At 39.8% G+C, this 12858-nt stretch overlaps 1 protein-coding gene and 1 long non-coding RNA gene across 3 annotated transcripts in view; one reads left to right on the top strand and one right to left on the bottom strand.

Annotated features, from left to right (window-relative positions):
* Positions 1-312: 312 nt before the first annotated feature.
* LOC106964166 (uncharacterized) lies at positions 313-2477 on the bottom strand. Its single transcript, XR_001428337.1, has 2 exons — positions 2350-2477; positions 313-1184 (listed from the first exon to the last, which is right to left on the bottom strand). It is a non-coding gene; the product is annotated as an uncharacterized LOC106964166 (long non-coding RNA).
* Positions 2478-2592: 115 nt separating this feature from the next.
* The window catches only part of phip (PHIP subunit of CUL4-Ring ligase complex), a 50982-nt gene continuing 40716 nt past the window's right edge, over positions 2593-12858 (top strand). For both annotated transcript variants that reach the window (XM_015059487.1, XM_015059486.1), the window contains exons 1-8: positions 2593-2734; positions 2851-2909; positions 2995-3024; positions 3178-3237; positions 7485-7635; positions 7847-7945; positions 8975-9135; positions 12588-12809. In XM_015059487.1, the coding sequence (XP_014914973.1) occupies positions 2695-2734; positions 2851-2909; positions 2995-3024; positions 3178-3237; positions 7485-7635; positions 7847-7945; positions 8975-9135; positions 12588-12809 (822 nt within the window). In that variant the 5' untranslated portion in view covers positions 2593-2694. The remainder of the gene's footprint in view (positions 2735-2850; positions 2910-2994; positions 3025-3177; positions 3238-7484; positions 7636-7846; positions 7946-8974; positions 9136-12587; positions 12810-12858) is intronic.

The following is a 12858-nucleotide window of genomic DNA, read 5'->3' as shown; positions in this document are numbered from 1 at the left end:
AAAATCCATGTGGAAAAATGCAGAAACTTTTCAGTTGTGCTGGAAAGAGTATGAAAGGTATTTTTATTTTTTAAAAGATGGATTTTCTTTATTAGTAGCATTTAACGGACACTGCTTGTTTCATTTTATTTTGAGCGATGCCCGTCTCGTTTGCTATGACGAGCAAATATTTTGGTTAAAAGAAAATATCTTTAAATCTGCCGGGGGTAATTTTGGATTTATCTGTGCTGGTGAGAACTGACATCAGGAGTTTTGGATAACAATCATTTGTTCTGTTCTTGGTTTACTGCCAATCGTAATGCGTTGTTTTTGTTTTTGCCATATTTTAGCCCACTTCATGATGTCAAACAAGGTGTGTTTTGTGTGTGTGTGTAATTTCTTGATTCTTCAAATGCTACTCTAATCAGGTTTGGGTGAAATTAAAAAAAAAAAAAGTAAAAAAAATGTGGTTTAAAAACAAGAGTTAATTATATTTTCAGCTGTTGGTTTGGATTGCTTTACTCCTCCGTAAAAGAGAAAATTATTTCAAATCTGCATTTTGCATTTCTTTAGGTAATCTTGGTTTGTTTTTAAAATTAGCTGAATGAGCTAAAACATGTAGGTGTAAAAACAGAACAAAACAAGCCTGTAAGGGTTTTCCAAATCATGTTTGAATAAAGCCTTGCTTTAGTAAATATAAAATTGTTATGTTGGGAGCTATTATCAAGGGGTTGAACACTGAACACTAAAAAGCTATTCATTGCAGGAAATCTAGTCTGTTGAATGAAAATTGCTGTTTTTTTTTTTTTTTTTACCTTTTCTACAATATGAAAAAAAAACAACTATTTAAATGGTCGCAACAAACGGGCAAAAGGAGCAACAAATATTTTCTGGTTTGCTTACTTTCTTATCTTAAAAAACATAAAAAGATTATTTGTTTTTGTTGTGTTTTCAGGTTGGGAGAACATTAACTCCTGGCTGGTTTTGCTCTAAGTAAACACATGAAAATAACTACAATTATTATTTTTTTAATCAAAATATTATACATTTTATGGATGCAGTTAAGTTTAAGTGTTGTTCGTAATAAGACAAAGTTAAGGAAGATTTACCTTGCTGCGTGTGCACTAAGCGGTAGCCGTCTTTGTGTGCGTACATGACGCGGAGGTCGCCTGAGAAGAATTACTCATCCACTCCACCAATGTGGCCTTTATGAAAGAACGACAAGACGAAAGTCATGAGAAGTTGTGTTGGTCGTTTGCCACAAGCCGTGTGAGGGACGCAGCAAAAGGGGTGGAAGAAAATGCTCCGGATAGACAAGGCCGAAAATGAAACAGACACTCAACACTTCACATAACCCTAGAAACGCACCACTGTCACTTTGACACACGGTGATGGCAGCATGCTGCTCTGGGGATGATTTTCTTCAACTACAGGGATTGAGGAGAAGATAAATGAAGCTAAATACAGGGCAAAAGTGGAATAGTGGAATGGTTTCAAAGCATACTCGTGTGTGAGACTGGCCCAGTCAAAGTCCGTTCAAAGCTAGGTCTTTTTCGTTCTGTCAAAAAGCACTTTCAAATGTGTGATACGACTAAAATCAACCCTTTTAACTTTTGTGAGACATGCTTTTACTTCCATGTTGTGTGCTGATCTTTTTGGTTATTACATTCCCAAGTTTGCAAAATCACACACAAAACATTAGTATGGACACTGAAAAAAAATTAGTTGCTTGTTTTAGCATTATTCCTAAATAAAACTTTGGGGCAAATGATGCAAAAAGTAGCTTAAACTAACTGTTGTTTCTTTTTCTTATCTGTAAGTCATCCTGCGGCGTGTGTTTTCTTGTGAATCTTCCTTGATGGTCAGCCTTCAGTTTCTATTGTTATTAAATTGCTGTAACTCACGGGGTTTCATTCATTAAGCTGCATTCCCCTTTTCCATCCCTTCCCCCCATTTTACTGCCTAGCAATATTTGGAAGAGAAATGGACGACTTCCCCACCAAACGGCACAGAGTGGGTGTGTTACAACGTCGTGTTATACAAGACGGCAACAACGAGCGAAGTAAAAACACACGCATATTCACACGTTTGCAGAGCTAAAACAATGTACACAGTTAGATACAACGGTTGTAAATCCTTCACGGACAGGGGAGCCGTGATATTCAACAAATTCTGTTAAACAATGTCGTAGAAATTATGCAACGCTCCCTGCGTCCTCTGTTAAATTACAACTGTGTAATACTTTTTTTGTCGTAAAATGTGGTAAATACAGGCTAATTTCGTCGTAACAGCTAAGCTACAGCAATGTGTCCTCTGCTTTAGCAGGCTGCCATTTCTAGCTCCACTCTACAGAGACCGAGTGAGACGCACTTGTTTGTGTGGTTCCGCCATTTTCGTTGAGGGGGAGGGGGGATTAATACAAATAAACAAAAAAATGCAAACCAACGGAAAATAAAATTCAGCAGAAGCAGCTGTTAACATAATGATATTTTAGCCACTCGTCGCCAACATCTGAAGAACGTTATCCTGCGCAGCGAGTCGTACGGCGCGCACTAGCTGACGCTCGGCGGATGAATATTAACGCAGGCGGGACTATGTTCGAGCGAGGCTGAATGGAGGCAGCCTCTTCCTGGTGGATAAACAGTGACAGCTACAGGGCAGCCACCTAGACCCAGCACACAAGCTCTGGCGCTGCCCTGGCAAACAACACCCAAAATGGCTTCAGACAGTACACACATCGCGCAGTTGACTTCTGGTGAGTAAAGTGAGATCGAAGAGTGTGTCACGGCTGTTTTAATAGCCCCCAAAATTTTCCTCGGTGCCCTCTTCTAACGCAGCTCCCGTCCTCTTCTCCCCCTCCAACCGTACCAGAACTGTACTTCCTAATAGCCCGGTTTCTAGAGGCTGGACCGTGCCAGAAAGCCGCCGAGGTTGGTGTTTTTGCATTTTAGGTTAATTTAGAACATGTCCAAAATTGTCATGAGGTGTAATTTTGCGTTTTTATCCTATTTTCAGACCCTGATAAGGGAGGTGGAGGAGAAGGAGGTAAGCAGTCAGCACTACGAGAGAGATGCTTCTCTCTGCACTGTACTGTGTGATGTTGCCTTTTCTCTCTGAATTATCATTTAGCGTTTTAAAACATCACTCCACACATTTATGAACTGGGTGGTCACACTCCACATTATTTCTCTGTTTTAGCTGCTACCCAGAAGGCTGGACTGGACAGGGCAGGAGCACCCCGGGACGTACAAAAATTTGGTAAGGCTGCTCTATAACCGAGGGAAAAAGTTTTTAGAGAGCAAAATAAAAATTGAATTTCCCGCAATTTTTAAATCAGGTGGCAAAGAAAGAACCCTAAAGCACTCTCGGGGCGAGCTGGCTCCTGGTTGGGGGGTTGTTTTGCAGCACCGACCGGGTCGAAAGCCGACCCCATGTGCAGCCCGGTGTGCGGGTTCGGTGTCACGCAGATCCAAAAGGTTTAAATAGTTGTTGGAAAATAGTGTGCGAAATGTTGATACGTCACGAGGGCTGTGTGGTGTGGGAGCGCCAGGATCAGGAGGAGGGACTCCCTGCGCCACAAGCCTGGGAGAGATGGAGGCGCTCTTGTCCTACAAAGAACCAACATTTGTGTGCATGGGGCAAGAGTTGGAAAAGATGACTTTTTTTTTTTTTTTAAGAGAGGGGAGATATAAACAGCAGAATTTAGTAAAGCTGCTCTGTTGGAGCTCCCTGCTCGGCGTGGAGGCATTCTGGGAGAAGGAGTTGTTTATAGGGGAACTTGGATGCAAGTTGGAGCTCAAGAAAGGAAGCTGATCAGCTCATGTGAAGATGAGAGGTAACTTTTTTGCTGATATGTTCTATTAGAGCTATTAATTTAAAGGCTAATTGTCATGTAAACAAACGGTTATAAGCGCTTATTTACGCACGGGGGCGTGGAGACCATTTGTTATCGCGTGCATATTTACGTCTTAGCTCGCCCGCGTGAAGTGAAGTAGTCGACTCATTTTTTTTTGTTGCCATTTTAATTGTTTTTATTTTAATACTGATATTTTGTAATTGAATGTGACACATTTAAAGGAAATAAATATACACACGGGTTTGCAAGTGTCTTTCCTCGCATTTACGAAAACGTGCGTGTAGAGATCGACAGGCGAAACGCTGCGAATTACGACAGAAACGAATCTTAGATGTTTAAAGAAAATAATTGACGGCGCGCTTCTTCTGCCTGGCTGCGTTTCTTTTCTCGCTCTTCCTGCTTGTCTCTCCGTTCCTCCCCCTCCTCCACCTCCTCCTCTTCTTCCTCCCTTCTTCAGCCAACCTCACCGGTCTATTGTGTGTAACATCTACTGTTGTGTATAGAGTATTTAAGAACAAAAATCCTGCGGACGCGGTTTTAATTATTCGACCAAAAAACGGAAAGCGGATCGTGGGGCGTTTCAAATGTCGGTGTTCTGCCTCTCTATCAAAGAAAGGGGGGGGTTGGGCAGCAATGAAGAGCACACGCATACCCCTCATTGATATTGTTGTAATTAACAATATTAATTATGGCTAATTAATTGAAGGGGGGGGGGATTAATTAGATTTTTGATTATTTCCATCCTCCATGTAAATTAAACGGATTCATAGCGTTTTTGAAACGCTGCGATTTTGAAAAAATTGAAATATTTTGTTACCTTATTAGTAGCTGATCGATTGAATTATTGATTTATTTAAAAATGTAATCCTTTAATGTTCGCTTAATTTTAGACCAAGTAATTTAAACTGGAATTAGAAGCTACATATGTATGTTTTTGTTGCTAATTTCACATTTTCATTGTTACGCAAGGAGGTGTAAGATATAAAGAATAAAAAAATAGATAAGTTGCAGTGGGTGTGAGTGACCATGTGTTCAGTGTTGGTGCAGTCGTGGCCGGGGGTGTGTTCTGAAGGAAAATGGAGCCAGTTGTTTTTGCACATCTTTCACTTATGTATATGAGGACGTGTGTGTGTGTTTTTATGTGCCGTTATTAGATCAGCCTGAGTCGGGCTCTGATATGTGCTTGGCAACTCTGATCACGTCTCAGCGCCATCAAGGATGTTGAAAGCAATTAAAGGGTATCTGTATGTGTGTGTGTGTGTGTGTGTGTCGTGGGGAATAAGTTATGGTTGCGGATTAGATAAAGAAATTAAGCAAAGGAGTGCGTTTTCTAGGAGTAAATGTGTAACAGTGAGCTTATTTAACCAGCTGAGACGTGCAGTGTAAATTAATTGTTTTTGGATGTTTTATCACAGAATCTTGTCTCCTTAAACGAACACCAGGTTTTTATTTTCCTCCCTTTAATCCCGCCGTGTGTTGCATGTTCTTTGAGTCATCCAGGCATGTGTGTTTCTTCAGAAGTAGGCCATGCGAGAGAGTCCCCCATGTGTCAGTGGAATCAGTGACACTCTGTGTTTATAACAGGCTGTTTTTTTTTTTTTTTTTTTTTCCTCCCCCATGGTTTTTTTTTGTGCCCCTCCCCCCCCCAAGCACCAACCCCCTTACTCTCTGCTGCTGAGCATTAGCTATGTGACATTTTAGGCTGTGTGCTTCTCCTATTGGGCATTTTGAGAGAGAATGTAGTTATTAGGAATATTGGTCAACGGCTAGCTGTCTTTGTTAGCCTCGTCCTGTTTGTTTCTGGGGAAAGCCGTAGAGATGCTAAGTCATTTTGAAAAAGGAAACCCTTTGCTTTTTGACCTTATGTTGCTGGATGTTTCTTATCATAAGTTATTGTTAGATATAAATTTCCAGTTATCAGTACAAACTCTAAACATGTCAATTTGGCTTCCAGTTTTTTTTTTTTTTTTTTTTGGTTTAAGTTCAGACTCACGACTGGCCAAAATATTGTTTCAGCGTTTTTGATATGTGCAGGCACATTATGAATGACCTGCTTACACACAGTGAGATTCTCGGCATTAAAATCTTGAGTTAAAATACCTGAGTTTTAACACAAAAACTTGTAACGTGATCCAATTACCTTTGATTTATGAGAAAAGAGCAACAGTTATTTTTTTTGTGCCAGAAAGCAATACAAGATTGTATTAAGACGTATCTATAACATTTATTTATTTATTTTTAATGTATGAGGTTAAGCAGCAGCATAAAATTAATTCCCAATAAGTAGAGTTATGTCTGTTTTTCAAAAATATGTCATGTTTATCTTCTGCACAAGCAACACTTATATAACAACCTTGTACTAACAGGTTTGCTGCTTTACAGACCTTCAACTGTGGCCTGTCTGCTGTGCTTCAGTGGGTAGAGTAGTTGACTTGCAATCGGGATGTTGTAGGTTCAATTCCAGCCTGCATATGTGATTTCTATATATAAATATGAATCTAGTGTACTTCATGGTCTAGTAACATTAGAGTATTTCTCGTTGAGGTGACTGCTGTCTTGTTATAGAAGATTTGGCATCATTTTGGGTTTCCATAATGATAAATGGCGACAGAGTGACAGATAAGATCAAAACAACATGTAAGCACCGCAAGTTGTTCAGACGCTGAAGGAGACAGAAAACATCACTATAACAACCAATGGCTGGATGTCTAAATGTAGCATAAATGTACTGAAGAGATTTAAGAGATTGGGAAAAGAAAGAGTAAAGGCCTTGTTCTCATAAACTCAATATTGTGTCTTGTTTCGTCTTGAGTTTTAGCTGTCTGGACTTAAAACTATGCAAATAGATGATAAATGTTTTAGTGTCTTAACTAGTTGAAAGCTTGATGTGCTTTGATGCCACTAACTAACCAATGCCTTATGTCATAAAATGTGGCAATTAACATCCACTGATGCTCACTTTTTTCAAAAACATTATTTGCAAACATCATACATAGAAATACGAAACAAGGATAGAAATGCTGAATAAAGAGTTTCACAAAATAAGTCGACAGCTGCATCATTTAAGCCGGAAGTGTAAAATGGCGCGATGAACTTAAAGCTGAATGTCATCCAGTAGAAACCAGCTGTAATGAGGTTCTCACTCACTGACTTTTTTAGCCTGGATTTACAGAACAGTATTTTTTCTACGAAATGCTACTAAAGTGAGTTTGCCAGAATATAAACGACCCAATTACATCTCAGCAATTGCTCAGTATGTTTAAAATTAGCTGAACGGTGTGAGAGTTATGGAAAAGTACAGACGCAGGTCGGATAATCATACCTGCCTGCACGCACACTTTCTTCTTTATGCAGCTGCTCTCTATTAAAAAAAGCTGAAATCTCAAACTTTAGTTTTTTTTCCCTTGGGTAAACCAGTCACATCAATTTTTCATATAACACAGACTGCATGTAGTTAAAACAACTCAAATCCAGTTTTATTGACTGAATATTTGTATTTTAAGGCTTGTTCTAATGAGAGGAACTGTATCAAATGTAGCTTTCTGCATCGTTAGCACAAAGCTAACGATGCTTTAGCAGGGTGAGAGAGTTCTGTTTTTTTCTTTGCTGTCCTGCTCGCGGTGGTCGCTGATTGAACGCTTGTGTTCAGGTGAAGCTGTGCAGACACGTCGCTCCAGACCACCTGCTACAGGTTTGCTCCAGAGTTTGTCCGCTGCTGGAGAGGGAGGTCCCCGCCAGCGTGCCGGGACTCACCAGCCTGCTGGGGGCCGGCAGGCAGAACCTCCTGCGCACCAGCAACAGTAAGTGGATGAACAATGCATGAGCTGCTTTTAACATCGACACAAGCCGGTGGATATACATTATACATGTGCAGGCTGTCATGGAAACCTTTGGGAACGAAATCTGAAAGTGTTAAAAGATGGAGGGCTTAAATACATCCAGACCAAGCTGAAGGTGTGCTGCACAGCGATCTTTAAAACATGACTGTTTCTGCTTCCTATTTTCTTCCAGGCTGCAAACATGTTGTGTGGAAAGGTTCGGCGTTGGCAGCACTACACTGTGGAAGACCCCCGGAGCCACCTATTATTTATGGGAGTCCACCCAATATTGGTATGAATTATCATTATGTTTTTTATCTCGAACATGCACGAGCTTGGATGGGTTCGTCACAGTATGATAACCTTAAGTAAAACTACACTGCGTCGCTGTATGTACACCAACATTTGATCCATTAAATTTAAAACAGAAAAAAACAGCTATTATTTTTACTGCTGCAAAAGTACAATTGTGTATCGTAGTTTTAATAATTTGTTTGTTGTTATTTTTCATAAGGACACACTAATCAAATATAGGCTTTGATAGGCTAATCAAAGCCTATATTTTGTGCTTAGCACTACAATATAAGCTAAGCATATTTTACCTAAAACTCCTCCAGTTGCATAGTTTAGCTTTGCCTGTTTCAGTTTATTTAAAGGAAATAAATTGATAAATAAACTCCATTCAAGCTACTGAGATGTTTATTTTCTTATTTTAAAAAGGAATTGTATTCTTTGTTTATTTGCATCTTTAAGAAAAATCTGTAGAATGTGTCAATTTTTTTTCCTGATTAATCGTCAGAATAATCAATGACTAAAATAATCGATAGTCACAGCTCTGCTGTTGAGTTTGTATTCTTTGTAAAATGAAGAAAAGTCGAGCTGCTTTCTTTCAGGCCCCTTCTGTCGCCTGTCACCAGTCGGCTTTAGGAAACCTTATTTTGTGGTTTTGAAACCCAAACTTTTTAAAACCCTGACGTACCTTGACACTAATAGCTGCACCAATCAATCTGTCACATACCAGGCAATTTTTCCCTGAACTTACTGAAAACAATTGTATTTTTTCCATATTCCTTAAATTTCTAACCAACAGCATTCACTTTGACGCACTTGTTTTACTACGATAAAAATCAGATGACTGTGAATTGGGACCTTCTCGTGAACGCTCCACTTTACTTTGGGTTCATTTGCCACTCAGACCTCAAAGAACCCAGAATTTGTTATCGATCAGGTCAAACCTGACCTGTCCCTCTCTAGCTCACTCCTCAACTCTTTTCTCTTTGAGTTTTGTACTGATTCTCTTGATTTTTCTCTGCCCATGAAGTGGAGACGAGCTACAGCCGTCGACTGAACGGCTCCTACCGCCTCCGTCAACTGGTGCCCACAGCCGTCTACCAACACATGAAGATGCACAAGAGGATCCTGGGACATCTGTCGTCAGTGTACTGCGTGACCTTCGACAGGACGGGTCGCCGCATCTTCACAGTAAGAAGGCTGTTTTCTTTCTTTTTTTTTTTTTTGCATTTGATGTTGCTGGTATATGTTTAGATGTTTAGTTGAGCTCAGTTGGGACTAAAGCTGAACATATTAATCAGATTAATCGATTATTTAAATAATTTTCAACTAATTTAGTAAACAATTAATTGTTAATTGGAGTAGACAGTTTTAAAAAAAAAGGCCATTTCCAGAAAGGTGAACATACTCAGAGCAGTAATTTAGCCAAAACTGTATAAAATATAAAAACATTTTGTGTTTAAGATAAAAAAAAAATCCTTTGCATGGTAAAATGTTCCACCCAAAACTCCTCAAGTGGAATAGTTTTAGGTTCAAATTCTTCACAACAAATTCTCCAAAAAGCACCTTTTTAACAGATTAATAATAATAATAAAAAAAAAAAATCAGCATGATCCCTACTCTGTATTAATATTAGGTCCAGTTTTTCACATTTTGCAGATGCATCCTTTGCTCCAAATTTAATTATGTTCCAGTTTAGGCTGCATAATGTTAAAAAAGGAATTGAATTATTAGTTTATTTTTATCTTTAGATGTATTTCTAATATAGCGCAAAAATGGTTTAAATAAAAAATCTGCAAAATGTGCCACTTTTTCAAACCGATTAATCGTCAAGTCAGGGTAATCTCTAGATTAATCGATAACTAAGATAATCGTTTGGGAGACACCTGTTTGTTCTTGTGTTTAAAGGAGCCTGTTGAGCTCTGAACGAGTCGGTAGCTTTGCGTTTACCTAATTAGACCTTTAAGCGTCTGTTTTTCTTGCTGTGCGGGTCATTTCTCCTACGTCACAGAAGTTGCACTCAGTCACTCACAGCTACGGGATATGGAAGAAACAAATCCAACAAATTTTGATCTAACAGCCACGTCTCGTGCCGAGTCCAACACGGGTCCAACAATTTGATGTTGTTGATTTAAACACCGCTTGCTGCAGTACACCATTTCCAGCGTCTGCTCCTGAAATCTCTAAAAATGGCTGGCTGCTGCGAAGGAGGGAGGGAGGGAGCTCAGATTGTCTCTCTGTGTCTGTTATCTGTCCCTCGTTTTCTCCAACCCATCTTCATCCTGGCCTGTCCCCTCTTTGTTCCCTTCCCCTCCGCAGTCCCCTTCCTGCTATTCCTCTTCTTAACTGGGGAAAATGTTTCCTCTGAGGGGCTGGCTAAGTGCCAGAGTTAAAATTCATTTTCGCTCTCTGTCACTTTCTCATTCTCTCTTCTTTTCTTCCCTCTCTCTTTCTCTCCTGCTGTCTCCTCTCATCACTTTTATTTATTTATTTGCTTATTTTTGGATCTCTCCACTCTTTCAGCTGCAACCTTCTATTAATTAATTATTAGATTGTTGTGTGTGTGTGTGTGTGTGGGGGGCCTAAACACACTCTCTGATTATTCCGTGAACAAGTGTGAGCCGTTTTGGTTAAGCCATAGATTCTCAGGCATCCATATTGATTTGTGTAATATAGCTCAGAAATCGGTCGGAGCTCATTATCGGGGTCATTGGAGATGACAAATCGAGACGTCTTGGTTTGGATGAAAAGTCTCTGTAATTGTAGTTTTCCTTGTTTCGATGTTAAATTTCTCTTTCCAAACTTTGACGCTTTTATTCCGGTAAATCAGAGTTTGTGCGTAGTCGAAAAATGTTTGGAAAAATACAGAAAATGTCCTTCACAGATTCAAATCTCCCTCAGATCAAACATCTATTACCTTTTCATAAACTACACTCAATATCTGGGCTCTTCTAGTCGAATGTTCTTGAGATAAAAATTAAGAACACAACATTACCCACCAACTCATGTATGAAGTGAAAATCACCCTCCGAAGTCCTACCTTCTTGGTTTTAATTGGAGACATTTGATGTGTGTTTTTGCATCACAATGACGGTGACCTGTTGTGTTTCTAAATGAAGCCGAGATCTTAATCAAGGCACAGATGGATGTGGCAGCACGTTGAATTGCAAAACATTTTAACCCCCGACAGGCTGGATCACAGACAGGAATGCTCAGCCGAGTTTCTCCCCCTACTTAACCCCTGAAGGCGGGTTTCATGCCTGAGTTGTGCTCTTGATCTTCTGCTCAAACTAAGGAATGTTAATGAAACGACCTTTAATCGGACAGGTTTCTTCTCGATGCTGCACTCATGCTGTTTATTAAGCTTCTTTGGACCTTATTTGATGTGGAGCTCAAACATTCTGTGATTTCTGTTGCTACTTAAGATTTTGATAAAAATCAGAACAGTGTTTATTGTCAACGTTTTTCACCATCAGTTGCAACTGAATGCGATAAAAGACAAAAATCAGACATAAATAATATTATTTCAGCCACATTCTGCTTTGCAAGTTTCCTCAAATTTTTTATTTTATTTTAGTGTATAGATGTGATGTATTTCCAAAATAAGTCAATCTTGATTGCAGCTAATAATTGAGGAACCTTGCTCTACTTTCTTTAGCTCTGTGCAGGTCAGCCTTCCTGGGCACTTAGTCAGTAGCTTTGCCTTTCTTCCTGTTCATGATCAAATGTTTTCCTGCACTCTATTGCATGTTAGTGTGAGAGTGTTTAAGTGCAATTTAGTCATACTTCAGTGTATCCAGTTTTTAAATAGAAGACAAAAATGTTGCTGCAATAAAAGTACACTTGTTGTTTTTGCTTTTTGTTTGTACATACAGAGCATATTTCTCATATTGCAGTAAACACATGCATAGTTCTGGTTAAAGGTTTACATACGTTCTCCAATGGCGTTGCATATTATATTCTGTTTGGATCTTTAGTGATTTATCTGAACAGTTTCAGTTCAGGGTGGAGTTATTATATAGCACACAGTCTCAAAGTTACCTCTTAAAAAAAGATTTTTGAATTTGTTGTGGATTTTCAGTCAGATGAAGTTTGTACATTTCTTTCGAGATGTAGGTGTTAAATTCCATTCATAGAGGTCTTATACAGTCTTAGATTTGCCTTGGTGAAACCTGCAGATGTCTTGTGTGGCGCTGAGGTTCTAGAACGTCTTATCTGAATGCATGTTTGGGCTCATTGCCCAATTGGGCCACATAGATCAATTTTACTGTTGATCTGCAGTGAAGAGGAAGAATGTGTGGAGTTAGTCCTCCACCAGATTTGTGGAATGCACCAGTACAACTGGTAGCTAAACTGGCCTCGCCTTGACTCCTCCAAACATGATTCTTGTTGTCTTGGCCAAATAGCTTAGTCATTGTCTTGTCTGACCATAAAACTTTTCTCCAGAAGGCAGTTGTCCAAGTGGACAGCTGCAGATTTCAGTCAAGGCAGAGGTTTCCACTGGCACTTCCTGAGACTTTACTGGTGTCCCATCATCTTCTAATTCAATATTCCCATGTTTCATTGTTTTTAAGCCATTTTAAGATGTTGTTTTCACATGTGACAGTCATGCCGTTGCATTCTTTTTCCGTTTTCTTTCCCAGGGCTCAGACGACTGCCTGGTGAAGATCTGGGGAACCGACGACGGGCGTCTGCTGGCGACCCTGCGCGGTCACGCTGCTGAGATCTCCGACATGGCCGTGAGCTACGAGAACACCATGATCGCTGCCGGGTCCTGCGACAAGACCATCAGAGTGTGGTGCTTACAAACCTGCGCACCGTTGGCCGTCCTGGAGGGGCACGCAGCCTCCATCACTTCCCTACAGGTAGGGGGAGTCAAGGTTTGCCAGTGGCATGATGTAAACCATTTTTTCC

The sequence above is a fragment of the Poecilia latipinna genome, unplaced genomic scaffold (genome assembly GCF_001443285.1).
Source record: "Poecilia latipinna isolate Pla-1442-1.1 unplaced genomic scaffold, P_latipinna-1.0 Scaffold1631, whole genome shotgun sequence".
Lineage (NCBI taxonomy): Eukaryota > Metazoa > Chordata > Actinopteri > Cyprinodontiformes > Poeciliidae > Poecilia > Poecilia latipinna.
This window is presented reverse-complemented; position numbering and strand designations above follow the sequence as displayed.